General features: G+C 42.2%; 1 protein-coding gene across 6 annotated transcripts in view; it reads right to left on the bottom strand.

Annotated features, from left to right (window-relative positions):
* The window catches only part of pdlim7 (PDZ and LIM domain 7), a 144,899-nt gene extending 141,241 nt beyond the window's left edge, over positions 1–3,658 (bottom strand). For 3 of the 6 annotated variants that reach the window (XM_063053432.1, XM_063053426.1, XM_063053428.1), the window contains exon 1: positions 3,146–3,463. In XM_063053432.1, the coding sequence (XP_062909502.1) occupies positions 3,146–3,241 (96 nt within the window). In that variant the 5' untranslated portion in view covers positions 3,242–3,463. Of the gene's footprint in view, positions 1–3,145; positions 3,464–3,524 lie in introns of those variants that run through there. The other 3 variants (XM_063053430.1, XM_063053431.1, XM_063053427.1) reach the window with 2 other exon arrangements.
* Positions 3,659–21,771: the final 18,113 nt, after the last annotated feature.

Below are 21,771 nucleotides of genomic sequence, written 5' to 3'. Positions count from 1 at the left end.
TCTATGGACATGTTTTATTGGTGAGGACACAATTACAATGAGTAATACAGCTTCACTTGCAGAAATGGAATTGAATCAGTATGTTGAACCCAAAAAGGACCTGTATCATTGAATACTATACAATACTTGTCTGGAATTTCTCATTTTAATGTTCAGGGTGATTTAATTTGCTTCGAGGTATTACTGTGTGCATTGGAGCATAGCCAAAATATTTAATAGCTGAAGTCATAATCCTTACTGGCATATTCAACTTAAAATTTCAGAAATGTTTAAAACTACTCCACAAATGAAGAGAGAATACTGAAATAAAAGTCTTTCAGAGGACAGCTTGCCACGTGAATTTCATCGAGATAAAACTATTTCTGGTGTTAATCTGCAATTTGTGTTAAATATCAACACTTACATTATTCTATGGAGCAATTTTGCTTGACTTTAAAATCATGGAATTGATTTTAAAAATGCCACGAGACATTGGCCTACCATATAACAGCAGGCTATGCCATACAAATGCCAACATATTTTGAGAAAACTAGACACTCACTCACTGGAGGTCACTCACTTTTGGGCATTAACAACAAGTTTCACATTTAATCCTGTTCACATTTCCCAACTATCTAAAATAAATGTTTAAGCAAATTGCACGCCATATGAGTAAATCCCTCCTGGGAATGAAGTTTATTCAGCACAAATGAATCTGGACTTTTAGAATTGCAACACAACTTGCATGTTGTAACTAGTAATCTTTGTTTTAAAAAGCATAGTAGTTCACATAGCTAACAAGTACTTGGCTCAACTATTGGTTCAATTTCCCTTCTGTCAAAAAAAAATGGATTGCAATGAAACTCTAACCTTATTTTTAGCATTTAACATTCCCAATGGAGCATTTTTGGCTCTAAAGAATTATAAACCCTACACATACATTAACCCACTATTTGCAGATCAGGCTTAGCAACTAATGCAAGAAAGCTCCAAGAGTATCAAATCCATTAACATATAAACTCTAAGGATTCTCAAAAGCAGCAAATTTGAACCATGTTAAGAATATTTACTTTAATAATATTAAAACACTTATAAATTGAAATTATTTAGTCCCAATACACTTTAAAATAATTCTTCCTGTTATTCCAATATCCATTCAGCTTTGCTTTTACTACTTTCTTGTACTTCAGACTTAAGTCATTTGGTTTAAAAGTTCTCCAAAGTTGAATGCACTACAATTCTTGGATCAAATGTCAACCGTAAAGTGAAGGTTAAAAGTGTTCTTTTTCCAGTGTGGACAAATGCTTACATTTAGTGAGGAGCAATACAATGAGAACAAGCAAGATATATGAAGATATATGAACATGGGGGGGGGGTGGTGAGAGAAGTGGAAATGTGGGGAAAGATAAACCTGGGAAAGGAGAGCATGGGATGAAACAAGAGGATGGCATGGTAGAATGGTAGGTAGGTAAAAAGTCTAATAGTAAAAAACAAAGAAAAGGAGTTAGAGGACACGGAGAGGGTAAGGGAGAACAGATACACCATGCACAGAGAGCAAAGAGGGAGGCTTAATGGGGTGATGGGGAGGAAAAAGTAAAAGGTAAGACATAGATGAGCTAAGATTTCATGTGGGAACAGTGAGGGGAATATGGAGTAAAGCAAGTTAAGAATGGGATTGACACAAAGATTGAGGATTTCTTCTGCATGTGTCTAGAATTTGTTACTATTTTGGGGTTCTCTGCCTTTAATAAGTTAAGGGCAAATTAAGTTTTTCCTGCTAACTTCTGTTTGTACTACTTCAGTACTTTCTAGACTTGAAGATTTATAGATTTAGCTAGTGTGAAATTCCAGAATCTAAAGCAGAACGTGAATATCAATTAGGGCAACAAAGTCAACTTTCGGATGCCAAATACACCTTGAATTAAGCTAAGCTATGCATACAAACACATAAATGGGACCAAGTACAAATATGGCAACACCATAAATATGCAGCCACAAGAACAAACCCTTTCAATAATTTGATTTCTGAGACCTATATGGAGTTGTTTTTCTACTTCTCAATGCTTGAACACTTGCCCATATCTGGTCATGATGAACAAATCTTCTTCAAAACTGAAAGATCATGAGGCTGGATCAACAACCAAATTTTATCAAAAAAAGAACAAAATCCCTGTATTGTACTGTGATATTATTCAAAAATACATTTTAAATAAGCTAAATTGGTCAAATTACAAATCATTTGCGTTATCATTATCAAGAACCTTTTGGAATCAGATTAGTTTGGATTCATCCAAACCAATGTTTTAAACTAAAAAAGTAGTACTTAAAGAAGTTATTACTTCATTGTAACAAATTTTGAGAAATCATTGCAAACAGCATACATAACACACCCTGATGAGAATTATATCCAAGTCAGCACATTTCATGTTTTAAACATCAGTAGAAACCTTACCCTAGATAGCAATACATATTTAGATGGATTCAACTTAAACAGAATTTGGGGTGACAATGACCTCATCTGGTCCATACAAAGGGAAGAGACAGTCTCCTCAAAGAGGCCCTATCAGTTTACACTGCTAGTTCTCAGTACAGTGGAAGCTTCAATCCTTAACTAATCCCTGTGCATTCCTGATATGCAAGATTCACTCTGGAATGTGTTTTCAATACTGAGATTTTAAGATACCATTTTGTGTCGCCCCACCACCTCACGTTAGACTAATAACTTACCCTGGGTCTCTTCAAAATTTGGGAAACACTGCTAATTGTGGGCTCTGAAACACAAAGCGCTCATAGGGCGATTTCATGGTTTTGCAAAAGAAAACGTGAACCCATGTGGCCTGACCTGTCGAGGTTACAGCCTGCAGCTGAACCAGGACCGACTTGCCCCCGCTTTCAAACGTGAAAAGCCTGAAGCACTCACTCCCTGCAACACAGGGCGTGCTTTGAAATCCAACAAGAGTTGGAGGAGTGAGTTGTGATTTCATACATTAAATCGCAAGTGCAGTACAAATGTGCCTGTCTGCCCACTTCTGCCTCAAATCTCTTGTTCTCGCAAGATGACGATTTGCAACACAACGCCGTTTACTCAATTCACCAATACCCTCTGAACAGGTAACATGTAGAGAGAGTTACAAGTTGTCTCAGCCTCCCGGTTGCTCTCGCTCACCCTAGACATGGTTAAAGGCATGTTGAAGTCCTTTCCTCCCTGCAGTCTAAACCCCCACGGAGCCGGTCCTTCCAGGGTAACTTTGTACATGTCCATCGTCGTTGGAGAGAGAGAGAGAAAAAAAACAAAACTAAAAGTTTGTTGTTTACTTAAAGACCGGGTCGGGGAACTTAATTCGGGAAGGGAGGGGGTTAAGGGATGAAGAAACAAATTGAAGATTGAGCGAAGGAGGACGATGCCCGTGCGAAAGAGAAGGGGGAAGGTATAACCGTGCAGCAACCACTCGCTTTATCCCGCGGAGAATGACAGCTCCGTACTTCCAGGCTATATAAGGCGTGTAAAACTACACCAACAATTTCAGCACTTTTTTATGACTCACGCTGGGGAATTCAAACGCCACACAACACGTCACTGCCATTTCCCGTCCAGTTTGAAGAAAATGAAGCAAGAAAAAAGATAAAGCCCAACAGTGCTTGCAACTACAACCACTGAGAGTGAGGAGCTGACCGGGGCACTAACCTCCACCCCTAGCCCTACCCCTCCCCCCTCCCGGTACACTGTGGGGAGTCTAGCTTTCACCCCGTAAAGTAAGCAAACACTAAAGAATGGCGGCCGCGTACGTCTTAACTTCGTTGTGCTGGTGTTTTAACCTCAAAGCAGCTCACTCGCAGTAAATGAAGAGAATATTTTCCACTTAAAGAGTCTACATTTACAACATGGCTTATTATCAGCGCAGAACTGCATTGTAGGATATCTGAGGAAATGGTGGAGAAATTAAAATTTGCATTGGATGGACAACCTGTTTTTTTTGTTTGCTTAAAAACTCTCATATCAAAATATCTAAACGTCCTAAACACCCAACCCCCTCGGCCATGAGCCACATAATAATTACTTCTTCATAATACAAAAGTCACACCCAACAGCCTCAGTCTTAACAAGGAGTACTAAACACTAACGGGCGTGTCTAATAAATCATACCCTTGATAAAACAGCAGAGTTAAGGAGGCAGATGTAGCTTCTAAAGTAATCATGTAACAATGAAGGTATTAGGAGAAAACTTATTCTTTACATTACCCTTCCAATGCAAATTTTATTTTCCCCCATTTCTTCAGACTTTCTACAATGCGGTTCCAATTTGCCAACTAATGAACAAATAAATAAAATTACATTATGTTGAACAATTAATGCAGTACAACCAAGATGAAGGGCCCAGGTGAATTATGCCACTTTTATGTTGAACCTATTATTCATTAACACTGCTCCACCTCCAGAAAAAAAAGCATCTTTCTCAAGTTTCCCAATTTAACTGCTTTCCCCAAGTCTGCACACATAGGTTGAGGAATCTGGGAGCAACTTAGCTGTCCTCAAATATTTGTCTCCACTTTACATCTGCTTCAGGCTGCGACTGTAACCAACAGTTCCACAAATGGATCAGATCTCAGTACAGACTAGTGTCCTTACAGAGTCAGAGGCATTTGTGAGTGCAAAAGAGGCCCAGAATAATAGTTCATGCTGTTCCCGGCATTTTTTTGGAGTTAACAAGTGGTGAAAATCATATTGATGTTGCCTTTAGATATAAAGAATCTGTGTTGTAATTCAGGGAGGCAATAACATTCCTTGTGGGAGGCCCCACCTGAGTTAGCACAATCACTTCTATCTCCTTTCTTGAAGATTGTCACAATCATAGCCCTTCTGAGTTCCTCCCAGATGTGAGAGATAAGTTTGCAAATTTGAGACTAATATCAAAATAAAATTTATTGTATATAGAGAAGTACATGAACGCACAGGTGCAAATGGAAAATTATTTACAGCAGCATCACAGGCATATCACTGGCCCTTGTGGCTACAGGGGTCAGGGGGTATGGAGGGAAGGCTGGGGCGGGGTTCTGAGTTGGATGATCAGCCATGATCATAATAAATGGCGGTGCAGGCTCGAAGGGCCGAATGGCCTACTCCTGCACCTATTTTCTATGTTTCTATATAGCATTAGATAGGCAGCATTCACAAGAAGAACAACTAATTGTACACATTTTTACAAGAAAGAACAGAACTGGAGCAAAAACAAGGAAACCCATTTTAGTGCAAAGTGGTCATGGTTGGTCTCAGTGGTGTTAAACTATAGTGATTAGCATTTTGCAGGTTGCTTCAAGAAATGAATGGTTGAAGGGAAGTAGCTATTTTTGAACCTGGTGGTGTGAGACTTCAGGCTTCTGTACATCCTGCAGCTGCCAGAAGATGGCATGGCCCAGATGGTAGAGATCTTTGATGGTAGATGCTGCTTTCTTGAGGCAACACTTCCCGTAGATACCAACAATGGAGGGGAGGGAAGTGGCCATAATGTATTGAGTAGAGTCCACTGCTCTTTTCAGCTTCTGGTATTCCTGTACCAACAATATTTAGAACTTTTAACTGGGATACTGTTCACCACTGCTGCCATGTTACTTCTCAGCTGGCAACCCCTTGTTATAGTGCACGGGTGCTGCAAAGCCACTTAAGTTTACTGTCACATCAAGGATGCTCATATCACGGAGAGAAGTTCTTCACCATTCCTTTCAGGAGGCAATATCACCCCTCTGTCAAAGGTTTCAAAGCACATTTAATATTAGAGTCCGTATCCAATACACAACCTAAAATTTCTCCTCTTTACAGACATCCACGAAACAAAGAAACCCCATAGAATAATAGAAACATCGAAGCCGCAAAACTCTCCCTCCCCCACCCTTTGCACAAGCAACAACAAAAGCATTGACCCTCACTCGATGCCAGAAGAAGTACCGACCCCCACCCATCCTCCCCCAACCCTGCAGGCTACAGCAGAAGCACCAGAGATCCAAAGTCATTCAAGTTACAGCTCAAAAAACCAGCACTTTGGTACCTCCAACAGGGTCTCTTTTTCCAGCAGAAGAAGAAATGAAAGGGTTGAGTATTTTCTAAATGGAGAGAAAATACAAAAAAACTCTGGTGCAAAGGGACTTGGGAGTCATTGTGCAGAATTCCCTAAAGGTTAATTTGCAGGTTGAGTCTATGGTGAGGAAGGCAAATGCGATATTATCATTCATTTCAAGAGGACTAGAATATAAAAGCAAGAATGTAATGTAGAGACTTTATAAAGCAACAGAGAGGCCTGACTTGAAGTATTGTGAGCGGTTTTGGGTCCCTTATCTTAGAAAGGATGTGCTGAAACTTGACAGGGTTTGAAGGGGGGGGTCATGAAAATGATTCCAGGATTGAATGGCTCATATGAAGATCATTTGATGGCTCTGGCCCTGTATTCACAAGAATTCAGAAGAATGAGGGGTGACCTCATTGAAACCTATCGAATGGTGAAGGGCCTTTATAGAGTGGATGTGGAGAGGACGCTTCCTCTGGTGGGAGAGTCTAAGACCAGAGGACACAATCTCAGAATAGAGGGGTGTCCTTTTAGAACAGAGATGAGAAGGAATTTCTTTAGCCAGGGAGTGGTAAATCTGTGGAATTGTTTGCCACAGGCAGCTGTGGAGGCCAAGTCTTTATGTATATTTAAGGCAGGTGTTGATAGATTCTTGAATGGTTGGGGTATGAAGGGATACAGGGAGAGGCAGAAGATTGGGGCTAAGAGGAAAATTGGATCAGCCATGATAAAATGGCAGAGCAGACTCAATGAGCTGAAGGGTCTAACCTTCACCTACATCTTCTGGTCTTGTGGTCTTATGGATATTAAAGGCAGACACGATACTGTCAATAATCTTCACTACCTGTTGATCACAGTTCTCTGTGTGGGATGTTTGAGGAAGGAGATCTTTGCAGGGCTCTTAAGTCATTCAACACTGATTTTCCAGTGACACTATTTTGTTGCTTACGCCAGGTGGAAATAACAGTAAATTTAGCAGTAGCCAGTGCAACAGTCTTCGGTACCTGGTGTGGCACAGGTGATGGAAATATCCTTGCAGTTCCTTGCTCAGGTAATCCAATAGTTTCAGTGCCTAGATCAAGGTGTTGTCAAGTTGTGCACGTCACTCTGGCAATGCAAGGTGTTCACCAATACAAGAACATGCTCTCTATATTTTCTCAGCAGGGACACTCTGCTGGAGTTATCATTCTTACCACTCCCTCCTTGTCAATCATATTTTTCTGGGGGATCACATCTTGCCAACTCTGGCACTGAAGTTTCTCATGAGGTTCAGTTTGTTTCCCTCAGCAACAGAGGCCATGTTATTTATTTTATTTAATGTTCAAAGTGGAAGTCCTCCTTGGCCTCATTCATAGCTTCCAGATTGGGGGCATAAGTGTCAGTGACCACAGGTGGTTCCATGTTGCAATGAGCTGGGGAGTTAAATGATATTCACTTACACCACAGAGATGGGTGCAAATTAGCTCCACCTTGAAGGAAAAACCTACCCAGTGATGACAATGTTGCACTTGCATTTGCCCTTCCAGAAGAAGGTGTGTACACATCACCTTGTTTTCCCCTGTCTATCCTGTGCAATTCAGACGTTCACGTCAGGGAATCTAAATTTCTGTATTATGATAATGGAATAACTTTCATGTCTGTCATTACTGAGACTGTCCACAAGGACCCCGAGGTCCCAAACTTCATATGGAAGATGGAAGTTACAACTGAGTAATTTCTTCCCATAGGGAATAATTTTTCCGTTATAAGGTGCACATATTCACAAACACACATGGTGAGTTCACTAAAAGTTGCCCTCGTTCTCTGCTTCCCCTTTGCTTCTCCTCTACCACCTTGCCATTGATACCTTTCTTCCTTGCTTCTCCCTGCCCTGGAATGTCTCCTTTAGTTCCTCCCACCAATTCCACCCACAGACCACCTCCCAAAACTCCCCTCTCCCACCTTTGTGTCCTTCTCCACATTTAGCACCCAATCCCCTTTCTGATATTGCAAATCTCGGACCTTTGACGCCTATCCTGAAGAGCAGATGAAATCTAAAAGACAGGACCTCTGGCTGGAAACCTTCAAGAATCTAGATTAATGACATAAATCAGGAGAATAAGTGCAATATATCCAAGTTAAGTTACAGTGCAAAGTTTGATTGCAATGCACTTTGTGAAGAGAATGCAGAGAGGCTTCAGGAAGTGGCCACAAGCATGGCAGATGGAATATACTGTAGAAAACAATGAAGTCACCCACTTAGGTAGAAAAAGTCCTTTTAAAAAACAGAATATTTACATGGTTAGAGATCGAAAATATTAGTGTTCAGAGGTACCTGAATGTCCTTACCCACAAATTATTGAAAGTCAATATGTAAATCCTGAAAACAATTTGGATGCAAATTGTACATTGTCCTTTATTGCAAGGGGATTTGAGTAAAAGAACAAAGATGTATTCCTGCAATTACAATGATGATTATAGTACAGAGTACCCAGTTGAGACCGCACCTCGTATACTATGAACAGATCTAGTTCCCATAATTAAGGAAGGATGTAATTGCAATAGCATGAGTGCTCATCGAGGCTCACTAGATTGATTACTGAGAGAATTGTTCTCAGAGGAGAAGTTCAGTAAGTAGACCCTCTAGAGTTTAGAAGACTGTACACAAATTAGAATATCACTCGCTGTCCAGTAGCATTGAAATGCCTGACATTTTTCAGTAAGGTATCATATTGCTTCTTTGCCTCAATATCTAAACAGTATGAAAAGTAGTTTAGTCCTGCCTTTATTTCTTATGTTCTTCATCGGTGCTGGATTTTGAGTGATAGCCTAGGTTGATTTATGCAAAGTGGGACAACTCTATAACGTTCTGACTCTAAAGCAAGAGTTCTACTTACTGAGCCACAGTGGACAGACCTAGTCGTGACTTAGATTGTTCCAAATCTAGTACCCTGTTCAAGAACTCTGTAAGGATCCAATTCTTTTAGGCCTTTGAGAACTTTTTAGCAGGCTTGATATATCACAATTTATTAGGCACTTGGCAAAGGTTTCTAAAGAGAAGTGAAGTTTAAGAAGAGCGGCCATTGTATTGCGGGAGCAGCCATTATTCAAGTGAGACAGTGTTAGAGTGGAGGGTTTGAGGCTTTGGCAAGGAGAGGTGGAAGCTAAGGTAAGTTTCCGGTCAACAAGCCAATGGGAGGAGCTTAGGAGGATGATGGAGCCTAACAGGGACTCCTTTGCTTGCATCTTTGGAAAGAGCTCTATTTCTATCTTTAATATCTCTTTTTTTTTCCCTTTTCAGGGTTCTTTTGAAGACCCTGACCTGGAGTTACATGCTGACTTCGGTTCGTTGTAGAAATGGGGCTCACTCTTGGGCTCTCACAACTGACCACTTTTCGTTATGCCAAGGACGCGGCCTGGAAAACTAGCATGCCTTCAGTGTGCCAGATTTTCTGTGGCCCTGGAGGCAGGCGGACTTGAGGTCGGTGCCGCCACCTGGTGCGTCCTGGGAGATGGAAGATCAAAAGCAACGATTTGAGCACAGAGCTCGAAAAAAGCAACGCAACAGACTTTTAACACCATTAATCGGCCAGTTGCTTTGTTATGTCTCCCCCCTCGCTGTGAAATGGGGTCACCTCTTTTTCCCTTATTAAGGAGAGAAAGAGCCTGTGGTATGTCGAATTACCAGGTGAACAAGTAGTCTTTGGGATAGTGCAAGTCTGTGTCTTTATCGATGCTTTGCTGCACACTTGAGTGCTTGGTGGGGGGGGGGGTGCTGATTCTTTTTTTCAGGTGGGGGAGGAGGATGTTGCTTGCAGCTGCTTATGCATGGGATGGGGAGCTGGGGGGGCTTTGGCATTCTAACATTTAATTGTCATTCATTCTTTGGGGCACTCCTCTGTTTTCGTGAATGTTTGCGAAGAAGAAGAATTTCAGGATGTATATTGTATACATTTCCCTGACATTAAATGTACCTACTGAAACCTATTGAAATTTCAATCTTTTTTCATCTATTAGTGCCTAGCTAGCATAGTGAAAATGGGTCCAGGGTTAGTGGTGTGTTCGTCATGTAGGATATGGGAATTCTGGTTGTATGTAGTGTTACCTCCCTGGTAATACTATACAGGTATCTGTGTGAGGTGTATCCAACTGCAACTGAAAGCTCTTATAACCCTTATATCCCCTATAACTGCAACTCCTTTCAGGCCATGTTAGGGAACTGGAGCCAGAGCTGGATGACCTACAGTTCATTTATGAGAAGAGTTATAGGGGATATAAGGGTTGTAAGAGCGTTCAGGTTATGTCACCCCTAAGTTGAGGGTGAGTCACCTAAAAAAAGATGTGCTGGCATTGGAGAGAGGTTCACAAAGATGATTCTGGGAAGGAAAGGGTTATCATATGGGGAACGTTTGATAACTCTGGGTCTATACTCACTGGAATTTAGAAAGATGAGGGGGAGATCTAATTGTAACTATTTGAATGTTGAAAGGCGTAAACAGAGTAGATGTGGAAAGGATATTTCCCATGATGGGGGTGTCTAGGACAAGAAGGCACAGACTCAGGATAGAGGGGTATCCATCTAAGCCAGGGATGTGGAGAAATGTTTTTTGTCAGAGGGTGGTAAATTTGTGGAATTTATTACCACAGGCAGCTGAGGAGGCCAGGTCATTGGGTGTATTAAAGGCAGAGCTTGACAACTTCTTGATTGGACACGGCATCAAAATTGACAGGGAGAAGGCCGGGAAGTGAGGTCTAGGAGGGGAAAAGGGGATCAGTCATGATTGAACTGCAGAACAGACTCGTTGGGCCAAATGGCCTAATTCTGCTCTTTTGTCTTACGGTCTTACGGTCTGATAGCGTTCCCCTTGGTAGGCTCATTCAGAAAGTCAGGGGGATGGTATCCAGGGAAACTTGGCTGTGTGGATACAGAATTAGTTTGTACATGGAATACAGAGGGTGGTTGTAGATGCAGCACATTCTGCCTGGATGTTGGTGCTAGTGGCGTTCCAAAAGTTTCTGCTCTGAGACCCTGGTTCTTTATGATTTTTATAAATGACTTGGATGAGGGAGTGGAAGGGTTGGTTAGTGAGTTTTCAGATGAAGCTTTGTAGAGCTGTGGATAGTGTAGAAGGTTGCCATGGTATACAAAGCTGACATTGGCAGGATGCAGATTTGGGCTGAGAAATGGCAAATGGAGATCAACCTGGAAAAGTGTAAAATGATTAACTTTGGAAAGTTGAATTTGAAGGCAGAATACAGGGTTAATGCCGGGATTCTTAGCAGAGGGATGAACAGAGGGGGATTTTGGGGTCCATGTACATAGATTCCTCAAAGTTGCCATGCAAGTTGATAGGGTTTTTAAGAAGGTATATAGTTTGTTGTCCCTCATTAGCTGGGGAATTGAGTTCAAGAGCTGTGAGGTAATGTTGCGGTTCTATAAAACCCTGGTTAGACCACACTTGGAATATTGTGTTCAGTTCTAGTTGCCTCATTATAGGAAGCGTAGGAACCATGTATCTATTTTCTGTGTGTCTGTATTGTACTTTGTGTTGCGCATATATTATAGGTAATTTGTCACAAGGGTTGAGGTGTGGTAGAAGCAAATGAGTATAGTTATGCTCACAACTCGCTGGGGGAACTCAGCAGGTCCGGCAGCATCCGTGGAAAAGACCGGTCGACGTTTCGGGCTGGAACCCTTCATCAGGACTGTAGGGAGAAGGGGCAGAGGCCCTATAAAGAAGGTGGGGGGAGGGTGGGAAGGAGAAGGCTGGTAGGTTCCAGGTGAAAAACCAGTAAGGGGAAAGATAAAGGAATGGGGGAGGGGAGGCAGGAAAGTGGTAGGCAGGAAAGGTGAAGAAAGAATAGGGGAAAACACAATGGGTAGTAGAAGGAGGCGGAACCATGAGGGAGGTGATAGGCAGCTGGGGGAGCGGGCAGAGTGACATAGGGATAGGGGAGGGGAGGGGCAGGGAATTACCGGAAGTTGGAGAAATCTATCTTCATACCAAGGGGCTGGAGACTACCTAGACGGTATATGAGGTGTTGCTCCTCCAACCTGAGTTTAGCCTCATCATGGCAGTAGAGGAGGCCATGTATGGAAATATCTGAATGGGAGTGGGAAGCAGAGTTGAAGTGGGTGGCTACTGGGAGATCCTGTCTGTTTTGGCGGACGGAGCAGAGGTGCTCAACGAAGCAGTCCCCCAATTTGCGTCGGGTTTCACCAATGTAGAGGATGCCACACCGGGAGCACCAGATGCAATAGATGACCCCAACAGACTCACAAGTGAAGTGTTGCCTCACTTGGAAGGACTGTTTGGGGCCCTGAATGGTGGCAAGAGAGGAGGTGTAGGGACCGGTGTAGCACTTGCGTTAACAGGGATAAGTGCCAGGTGGGAGATCCGTTGGGAGGGACGTGTGGACCAGGGAGTCGCGGAGGGACCGATCCCTGTGGAAAGCGAAGAGGGGTGGAGAGGGAAAGATGTGCTTAGTGGTGGGGTCCTGTTGAAGGTGGCGGAAGTTGCGGAGGATAATGTGTTGGATCCGGAGGCTGGTGGGGTGGTAGGTGAGGACAAGGGGAACTCTGTCCCTATTGTGGTGGCGGGAGGATGGGATGAGGGCCGAAGTGCGGGAAATGGAGGAGATGTGGGTGAGGGCCGAAGTGCGGGAAATGGAGGAGATGTGGGTGAGGGCCGAAGTGCGGGAAATGGAGGAGATGTGGGTGAGGGCATCATTGATGACAGCAGAAGGGAAACCACGATCCTTAGAGAAAGAGGACATTTGAGATGTCCTGGAACGGAAAACCTCATCCTCGGAGTAGATGCGGCGGAGACAGAGGAACTGGGAATAGGGAATGGCGTTTTTGCATGTGGCGGGGTGGGAAGAGGTATAGTTGAGGTAGTTATGAGAGTCAGTGGGCTTGTAGAAATGTCAGTGGACAGTCTGTCTCCAGAGATGGGGACCAAGAGATCGAGAAAAGGGGAGAGAAGTGTCTGAGATAGACCAAGTGAATTTGAGGGCTGGGTGGAAGTTAGAAGTAAAATCAATGAAATTGACGAGCTCAGCATGGGTGCAGGAAGCAGCACCAATGTAGTCGTCAATGTACCGAAGGAAAAGTTGGGGAGTGGTACCAGAATAGGTTTGGAGCACAGACTATTTCACATAACCAACGATTTGTCTACGAAGGTGAACTTACATTGGACTCATGCCCTCAGCCGGAGAAAAGGGCTCATGGTGAGAAGATTGCCCTCCTAAAGAAAAATGGTGTCTGCTTTGGCTATTTGTGTACAGGACATATCAACAAGGATTACAGGAAGCGTCTTTCATGCAAGATATGCAGTGGCAAGCATTCCATCATACTTCACGTTCACTCTAATGAAAAGGGTGCAGAATCAAAACCAACGAAAAGGCAGGCATAGCTAGGGCCCATGCGAGTTCCCATAGCTACACCCTTAGCCTGAAGAAAGTGGGAAGAGCCAAACGAGAAGTTATTGAGTGTGAGAACCAGTTCCGCCAACCGGAGGAGTGTAGTGGTGGTGGGGAACTGGTGAGGTCTATTATACAGAAAGTAGCGGAGGGCTTTGAGGCCTTCTTGATGGGGATAGTTACATATTCACACTTTGTCTTAATTTAGTCTAGTTAAGAGGGAGTGAGCCACGGGATAATATTTTTCTGTTGACAAAGTGTAACAGCTACTTGAAAACAATCCAAAACCACTGAAAGACTGAATACAGGAGATGACACCATATGACACACTTCATGAGTAGCTACATCGTTTCAGGATTGGAAGTGGCTGGCTTAGATGGTGCAAAATATTGTGAATTACCTAACACCTATAGGCAGCAAAGTATGCCAGTCCATGGAGAGAACATTCTACATCAGAGGGATCTCCAGGGATGATCTCACCTGAGATGTGTCCATTTGCAGAGATTGATTCAGAAATTAAGTTGCTGATGGGAACAAATGTGCCCATGCAGCCATTGCAAGTGATTTGTATTGTTAATAATGGACCTTATGCAACTAGAATAATGTTGCATTCAACTGTGAATGGACCACTGAAAGGAGACAACGGTGCTGGGAGAGTCTGTGCTCAGCCTGAGCTGACAGTTAATGGGATCTCAATTTTAAACTTGGATGAGCTTTGGCGCCAACAGTTCAAGGATGATTTCCATGAATGCAGTCAAGATGAACAACCTGGTTTGTTAAGAGAAGACCACAAGTTCATGAAGCTGGTTATAAATTATGCAAAACTGATTGATGGCCACTAACAGATTGGTTTACCAAGTGAGAAAAAAAAGGAAGTAAATGTGCCAAATAACAGGAAGATTTCAGAACAGCATGCTTTAAATCTAAGGAAGAGGCTTAAGAAGGATTTGTCATTTCAGTCTTACTACACAGCTTTCATGAAGGATATCATCTCCTAAGGTTATGCCAAAAGAGTGCCAGCAGAGGATCTGGAATGCAATGATGGAAAAATCTGGTATATTCCACATCATGGTGTTTATCACCCCAGAAAAGGGAAACTTCATGTTGTGTTTGACTGTCAAGCGACTTTCAGAGAATATCACTTAGTGCTCAGATTTTACAGGGACCAGATCTTACTAGCTCACTGTTTGGAGTTATAATCAGATTCGGAAAAGAATCCATGGTGATGATGGCTGATATTGAATTGATGTTTCTTCAGGTTAAAGTACCAGAGAAAGATGTCGATCTGTAAAGCTTTTTCTGGTGGCCCTGATGGTGATATCATTCAAGATATGGTGGACTTTAGAATGGTGGTAAATCTCTCTGGAGCATCTTCATCACTGAGCTGTGCCAACTTTGCTCTTAAGGAATATGCAGAAGATAAAAAAGAACAGTTCAGCTGAAAGATTGTGAAGCAAGTTTTGCATTGCTTCTAATGCTGATGACTGCCTTGTGCCAGTGTCCTCTGAGGAAGAAGTGCTGTCTTTCTATCATATCCTTGTATCTATTTGTACTAAGGGCAGCTTTTCACTCTCAAAGTTGATTAGCAACAGGCATAGTGTGCCATCTGTGGTACCAGAGGAGCAAAGAGTGAAACACATGAAAAATTTGCATTTGGGTCAAGATATACCTTCATTGGAGAGAGAGATTGAAAAGGCCAAAGATCAGCCTGGCTGAGGATGTCTCTCAGTGGAAGATCTCAGAGAGGCTGAAATGGAGATCATTGGGTTTTGCCAAAAGAAAGTGATTTTGCAGATGAATCCTTAAGTATTCAAAAAGCAATTAAGTGGATTTTTAACTCCCAGCTGGTTAACATCATAGACGAACATGAGAGAGATTGATTAGGCCTGTGCAGAAGGTCCTCAATTCCACCATGAAGGTACAGAACCTTGATGAAGAGGGTTTCCACACAGTTCTTTGTGAAGTGGAGGTGATTATCAATAGTCCCCCATTTAATAAAGCATCCTCCAATCCCAGTGATTTGGAAGCACTAACATCCAACCATCTGTTGCTTCTGAAGACCTCACAGTCCTTACCACGAGGAGAGATCCAAAAAGGAAGACTTTTATGCTCGCAGTTAATGGAAGCAAGTCCAATACATATCAAGCTTGCTTTGGAAATGGTGAGTCAAGGAATATTTACCATAGCTACAGGAACATCAGAAATGATCAGTTATGAAACACAATTTCCTCCCAGGAGACATTACATTTATAGTTGATGAACAGCGCATCAAAACTCATGGATCATGGGTGTACTAGGTTAAGTGCTGGTTACCTCTGGCCGAGATGACTGTTACATGAATTGAATGGAAGAAGAAAGAAGATAGAATACATTTACATAAATGTTAAGATGTTCATCCTTGAAGATTTCATGTGTCCTATTTTTAGTAGCATGTAGTTGTAATTATTATAGTGGAACAATTACTGGCTGAGATGTAGAAACCATGTATCAATTTTCAGTCCGTATTGTATTTTGTGTTGCGCGTTTATTAAGGGTAATTTGTCACGTGGTAAATGAGTGTAGTTACATATTCTCACTTTGTCATTGTTCAATTTGGTCAAGTTGAGAGGGAGTGAGCCAGAGAGTGATATTTCTTTGTTGACAAAATGTCGTGGTTACTTGAAAACAAACTAACCCTGCTGAGAGATTGAGTAGACGAGTTGACACTGTATGACACACTTCAAAATAACTGATTTCCAAGTTGTAAAACAGTATGTTGGAACCTTTATTATGAAACCAGCAAAGGCAAACGTGACTATTCCTGTAATATCATCTATCTCACTTCCTCAGCCAACCTTTCTGTTGCAAAATGCTCATCTACAATCTTTTCACTGAGAAAATACTGTACATAATCAGATAAATACTTTGTTACAAAATATATACATTCTATTACAAGTTCCTTAAGGTTGTTACAGCTGGGGGTGGTAGTGGAGATAAGCTTTCACTACCTATTAAATTCTTCCAATGGGGGTTCATCTCAAATAGTCTCAGACAACCAAGTCCACCTCCAGGCATTCATTTGTGGCTTAGCTACTAAGCCTGGTGTATCTCTACTGACAGGAGAAGGGGTAAAGGCGAGTTACTGGTGACTTAAAACCAGTCGCTTCGGGCAGATGGGGCTCATCAGCTGTGGTTGGCAGCTCATCTAGGAGAAGGAGAACTCTGATCTCAAATCTCCACAGCCTTGCGGCTATACCTACTCAAGGGGAAGGCTTCAGGAATAAACCTGGAGGAAATATCTAGAGATGCAGTCCCTAAGGTAATCCTACATTGAGTTGCTAGCTGGTTAACTTACGTGATGCCACTGTGCCAAACTGTATCAGTCTCTGCTGTTCCATTGGATTCATCAGCTGCATGGAGAACGGGAGCCTGCTACATTGACAACAGCTTGCTTTCCATATTATACTACCCTACACAGCCATCAGTCATCCAGCAGGGTAGAAAAACCTCTGGGCAGTGAATAGGCCTCAGGCATAATGTCCTGTGGCTGCCCTCTCGGAACATGCTAACAAACTTTGAAAATTTACCATGGAGTCATAGAACATTAGAGCGTCATAACAGTGCCTTCGGCCCATCTAGTCCATGCCAAACTATTAATCTACCTAGTCCCAATGACCTGGATTCGGACTATAGTCCTCCACATCCCTCCATTCAATATATGTATCCAAATTACTCTTAAATATTGAGATCAAACTCAAATCCATCACTTCCACTGGCAGCTCATTCCACCCTGCCAACACCCTCTGAGTGAAGAAGTTTCCCCTCATGTTCCCCTTAAACATAGAACATAGAAATCTACAGCACATTACAGGCCCTTCGGCCCACAGTGTTGTGCCAGCTATGTAACCTACTCTAGAAACTGCCCAGAATTTCCCTAGGGCATAGCCCTCTATTTTTCTATGCTCCATGTACCTATCTAAGAGGCTCTTAGAAGACCCTATTGTATCTGCTTCCACCACTATCGCAGCTGGTAGTGCATTCCATGCACCCACCACTCTGTGTGCAAAACTTACCATTGACATCCCCCCAGTACCTATTTGCAAGCATCTTAAAACTATGCCCCCTCGTGTTAGCCATTTCAGCTCTGGGAAAAAGCCTCTGGCTATCCACACGATCAATGCCCCCCATCATTTTATACACCGTTCGCCTTTCACCCTCAACCAATGACCTTCAGTTCTAGTCTCACTCAATCTCACCGTTCGCCTTTCACCCTCAACCAATGACCTTCAGTTCTAGTCTCACTCAATCTCAGTGGAAAAAACCTCCTTGAATTTATCTTATCTATATCCCTCATAATTTTGTATTCTTTATCAAATCTTCCCTTATTCTTCTGCACTCTATGGAATAAAGTGTAAACCTATTCAATCGTTCCCTATAACTTGGGTCCTCAAGTCCTGACAACATCCTCTTTCAATCTTATTGATATCTTTCCTGTAGGTAAGTGATCAAACCTGCACACAATACTTCACCAATGTCTTAAACAACTTCAAAATAACATCCCAACCCTTACACTCAATACATTAATTTATGAAGGCCAATGTGTCAAAAGCTCTCGTTATGACCCTATCTATTTGTAATATCACTTTCAAGGAATTATGAATCTGTATTTCCAGATCCCTCTGTTCTACCACAGTGCCCTACTTCTCATATAAGTCATACAATGGTTAGTCCTCCCGAAGTACAACATCTCACACTGCAAGCTTTGTTAACCTTCCTCTACGCTGTCCACGACATTCCCTATCTTGTCATCTGCAAATTTGCTGAGCCAGTCAACAACATTATCATCCAGGTCGTTGATATACACGTTTGTAGATGACAAACAACAACACACTCAGAACTGATCCCTGCATTGTGAAACCTAATCGGGAGTATTGTGTACAATTTTGGTCACTTACCTACAGGAAAGATATTAATAAGATTGAAATAGGATGTTGTCAGGACTTGAAGACCTGAGTTATATAGAAAGTTGGAATAGGTTGGCACTTTATTTCCTAGAGCGTAAGAGAATGATGGAAGATTTGACAGAGGTATGCAAAATTCTGAGGGGTATGGATAAGTTAAATGCGAGAAGGTTGGCCAAAAATATTCAGTTGCTTGTCATTCAGGATGAGGTAGTATATTGGTAGTACATTGGCCACAGAAGAAGCCAGAGGGTACTAGTAGTTGGTTGCCTCTCTGACTGGAAGCCTGTAACTATTGGCGAGCTGCAGGGATCCATGTCAAAGGCCTGGCTAACGTCCATCCACTGCCTTTCCGTCATCAACTTTCCTGGTAACTTCCTTGAAAAACTCTATAAGATTGCTCAGACATGACTACTAGGTAAAAGGCTATGTAGACTATTCCTAATCTGTTCCTGTCTATCCAAATACTTATATATCCAGTCCCTTAGAATACCATCAAATAATTTACTCACTACTGATGTCAGACTCACTGGCCTATAATTTTCTGCCTTATTTTTGGAGCCTTTCTTAAACAGTACCACGTAAGCTATCCTTCAATCTTCCCTAACCCCACCTGTGGCTAAGGATGGTTTAAAAATTTCTGCTAGGACCCTTGCAATTTTTGCACTACCCTCCCACAGTGTCCAAGGGAAGACCTTGTCAACCCCTGGGGACTTATTCACCACAATCTCTTAAAGACAGCAAACACCTCTTCCCCTGCAATCTGTACATTGTCCACTGCTGTTTTGCCTCACTTCTCTGTCTGTCCCCTGAGTAAATACAGATACAAAAATCTATTTAAGACCTCTCTCATCTTTTTCAGCTGAATGCATAGATAACCTTTCTGATCTTCAAGAGAACCAATTTTGTCCTTTGCTGTCATTTTGCTCTTAATATATCTATGGAAGCGCTTGGAATTCTCCGTCACCTTGTCTGCTAGAGCCACCTCATACCTATAGCCCTCCTGATTTTCTTATTACGTGTTCTCTTGTATTTCTTGTACTCCTCAAGTACCTTATTTGTTCCTTCCTGCCTACCCTGCTATGCACATCCTTCTTCTTCTTAATCAAGACCTCAATATCTCTTGAAAACCAAAGTTCCCTAAACCTGTTATCTTTGCCATTTAGTCTGACAGCTACATACAAACTCTGTACTCTCAGCATTTCCCTTTTAATGACCTTCCAGTTACCAAGCACACTTCGGCCAGAAAACAGACTGTCCCAATCCACACTTGCCAAAGCCTTTCTGTTACTATCAAAACTGGCCTTTCTGCAATTTAGAATCTCATCCTGAAGCCCAGAACTATCCTCCTCCATAATTGTAATGAAACTATGATCACTAGACGTAAAATGTTCCCCTACACAAACTTCTGTCTCCTGCATTGTCTCATTCCTAGTAGATCCAGTATCACACTCCCTCTATTTAGGACCTCAATGTATTGATAAAGGAAATTTTCCTAAACACATTTGACAAACTCTATCCCATCCAGACCTTTTATAGTATGGGAGTTGCAATCTATATTTGGAAAGTTAAAATCACCTACTATCACAACCTTATGTTTCTTACAACAAACTGCAATCTCACTACACATTTCGTCCTCTAGATCCCACAGACTACAGAGTATTCTACAATATAACCCCATTAATGTGGTCATCCCTTTCTCATTCAGATGTCACTCCTCCCCTGGATGGCTAGAACAGACATTGACCAGATGCTGATGCCTTTCTAATTATTAAAAACTATTTTAAATTAAAATGTAATAAATAATACAAACAATTAAATTGCAGCGAAATACTTGTAATATTCATCTGTACTTACCTTCCATCAAAAGGCAAGGGACTCCATTCAAATGAACAGGATACATACGTATTCTCGCATTTTCTGTTGTAATTCTGGGGAGATGATTACAAAGTACACCTTGATCCTCTGTTCCTCTGTTCAGCTTATCAGTTCTCCACTCCTAAATCATCTGACCTATAACCCTTCTCAATCTTTCATTTTTGACACTCAGAGCTATGTGTGCCTGAAGGCTGATAGAATCTTTTTATTACATTATGAAGCTTACAAATGAACCTGCTTCTACTACATTTTCAGGCATTTCAGATAATGGAACATCCCTGGGATAATAGCAAAGAATCTAGGCCTGAAATAGATGTGTTTTAATGAAGGTAGGCTGTGACTCTCATTGGTAAGGAACCCACAGAGAACTGTGTGTTGCCAATTTGAACTGCTGAAATAAATAGCTATTTAGATTATCTTATGTAGATCCAGAGATGTGAACTTAATGACAGACAGATCTAGATACAAAATGATAAGGCGCTGCATGGTGACTGAGCCTTGTGTAATACAATGTGGTAACATGGGCAGACCAGAACAAGCATTATCTGAAAAAATACCTTCAATGACTGACAAAGTCCCATCACTGACTTTATCAGCAACAAAAGTTTTCAGTTTTTTTTTAAATGGAAGACTAGATAACACTTTGCAAGGGACCTTAAGATGGCAGCACGCTTGGTCATGGTGACATTTCTGGGTCCAACAAGTGGTGCAAATGTGTGTCTTAAAGGTTTTTCTAGTGATCACAAGACACTGTTGGACACTGGTAATATAAAATATTGCAAGTTGGGTGTATTGGTTCATCAGTGAGACTGACAGTGAGGGAGCTGTGTAGTCTCGGCTGTTGCATGGACCAGGCCCTCATGCCGTGGCATTGCCTGGTGTAGCCACCCAGGGGAGGAGGCACTGAAGGCGGTGAGGGGAGAGAACGGAGGTTCAGTGGACGTGCTGCAATCTGTGCGGACTTGGGGTCTGGCCCCTACAGGCCGGCTCTCCCATCAGTGCTGATCTCCAGTGTTTGCCCCAAGCGGGATTGCCTTCGTATGCAGCTGATGCAGTGTGAGACAAGCTGATTTGACTATATCTATGGCTGATACATCACGAGATGAGGAACTGCTGTGTACTTGTGTTTGCAAAAACATGACTCCAGGGCAATATCCTATGTATCATCAATTTTCAGGCCATGCCTCTCAGGGACTTGTACTAACATTATTTTTGTCACTGTATGAGCTACTGTTACTATACTGTATGTGTTGTGTGCTGTGTGTGACTGTATGAGCTATTGTTACTATACTGTATGTGTTGTGTGCTGTGTGTGACTGTATGAGCTATTGTTACTATACTGTATGTGTTGTGTGCTGTGTGTGACTGTATGAGCTATTGTTACTATACTGTATGTGTTGTGTGCTGTGTGTGACTGTATGAGCTATTGTTACTATACTGTATGTGTTGTGTGCTGTGTGTGACTGTATGAGCTATTGTTACTATACTGTATGTGTTGTGTGCTGTGTGTGACTGTA

The sequence above is a fragment of the Mobula hypostoma genome, chromosome 7 (assembly GCF_963921235.1).
Source record: "Mobula hypostoma chromosome 7, sMobHyp1.1, whole genome shotgun sequence".
Lineage (NCBI taxonomy): Eukaryota > Metazoa > Chordata > Chondrichthyes > Myliobatiformes > Myliobatidae > Mobula > Mobula hypostoma.
This window is presented reverse-complemented; position numbering and strand designations above follow the sequence as displayed.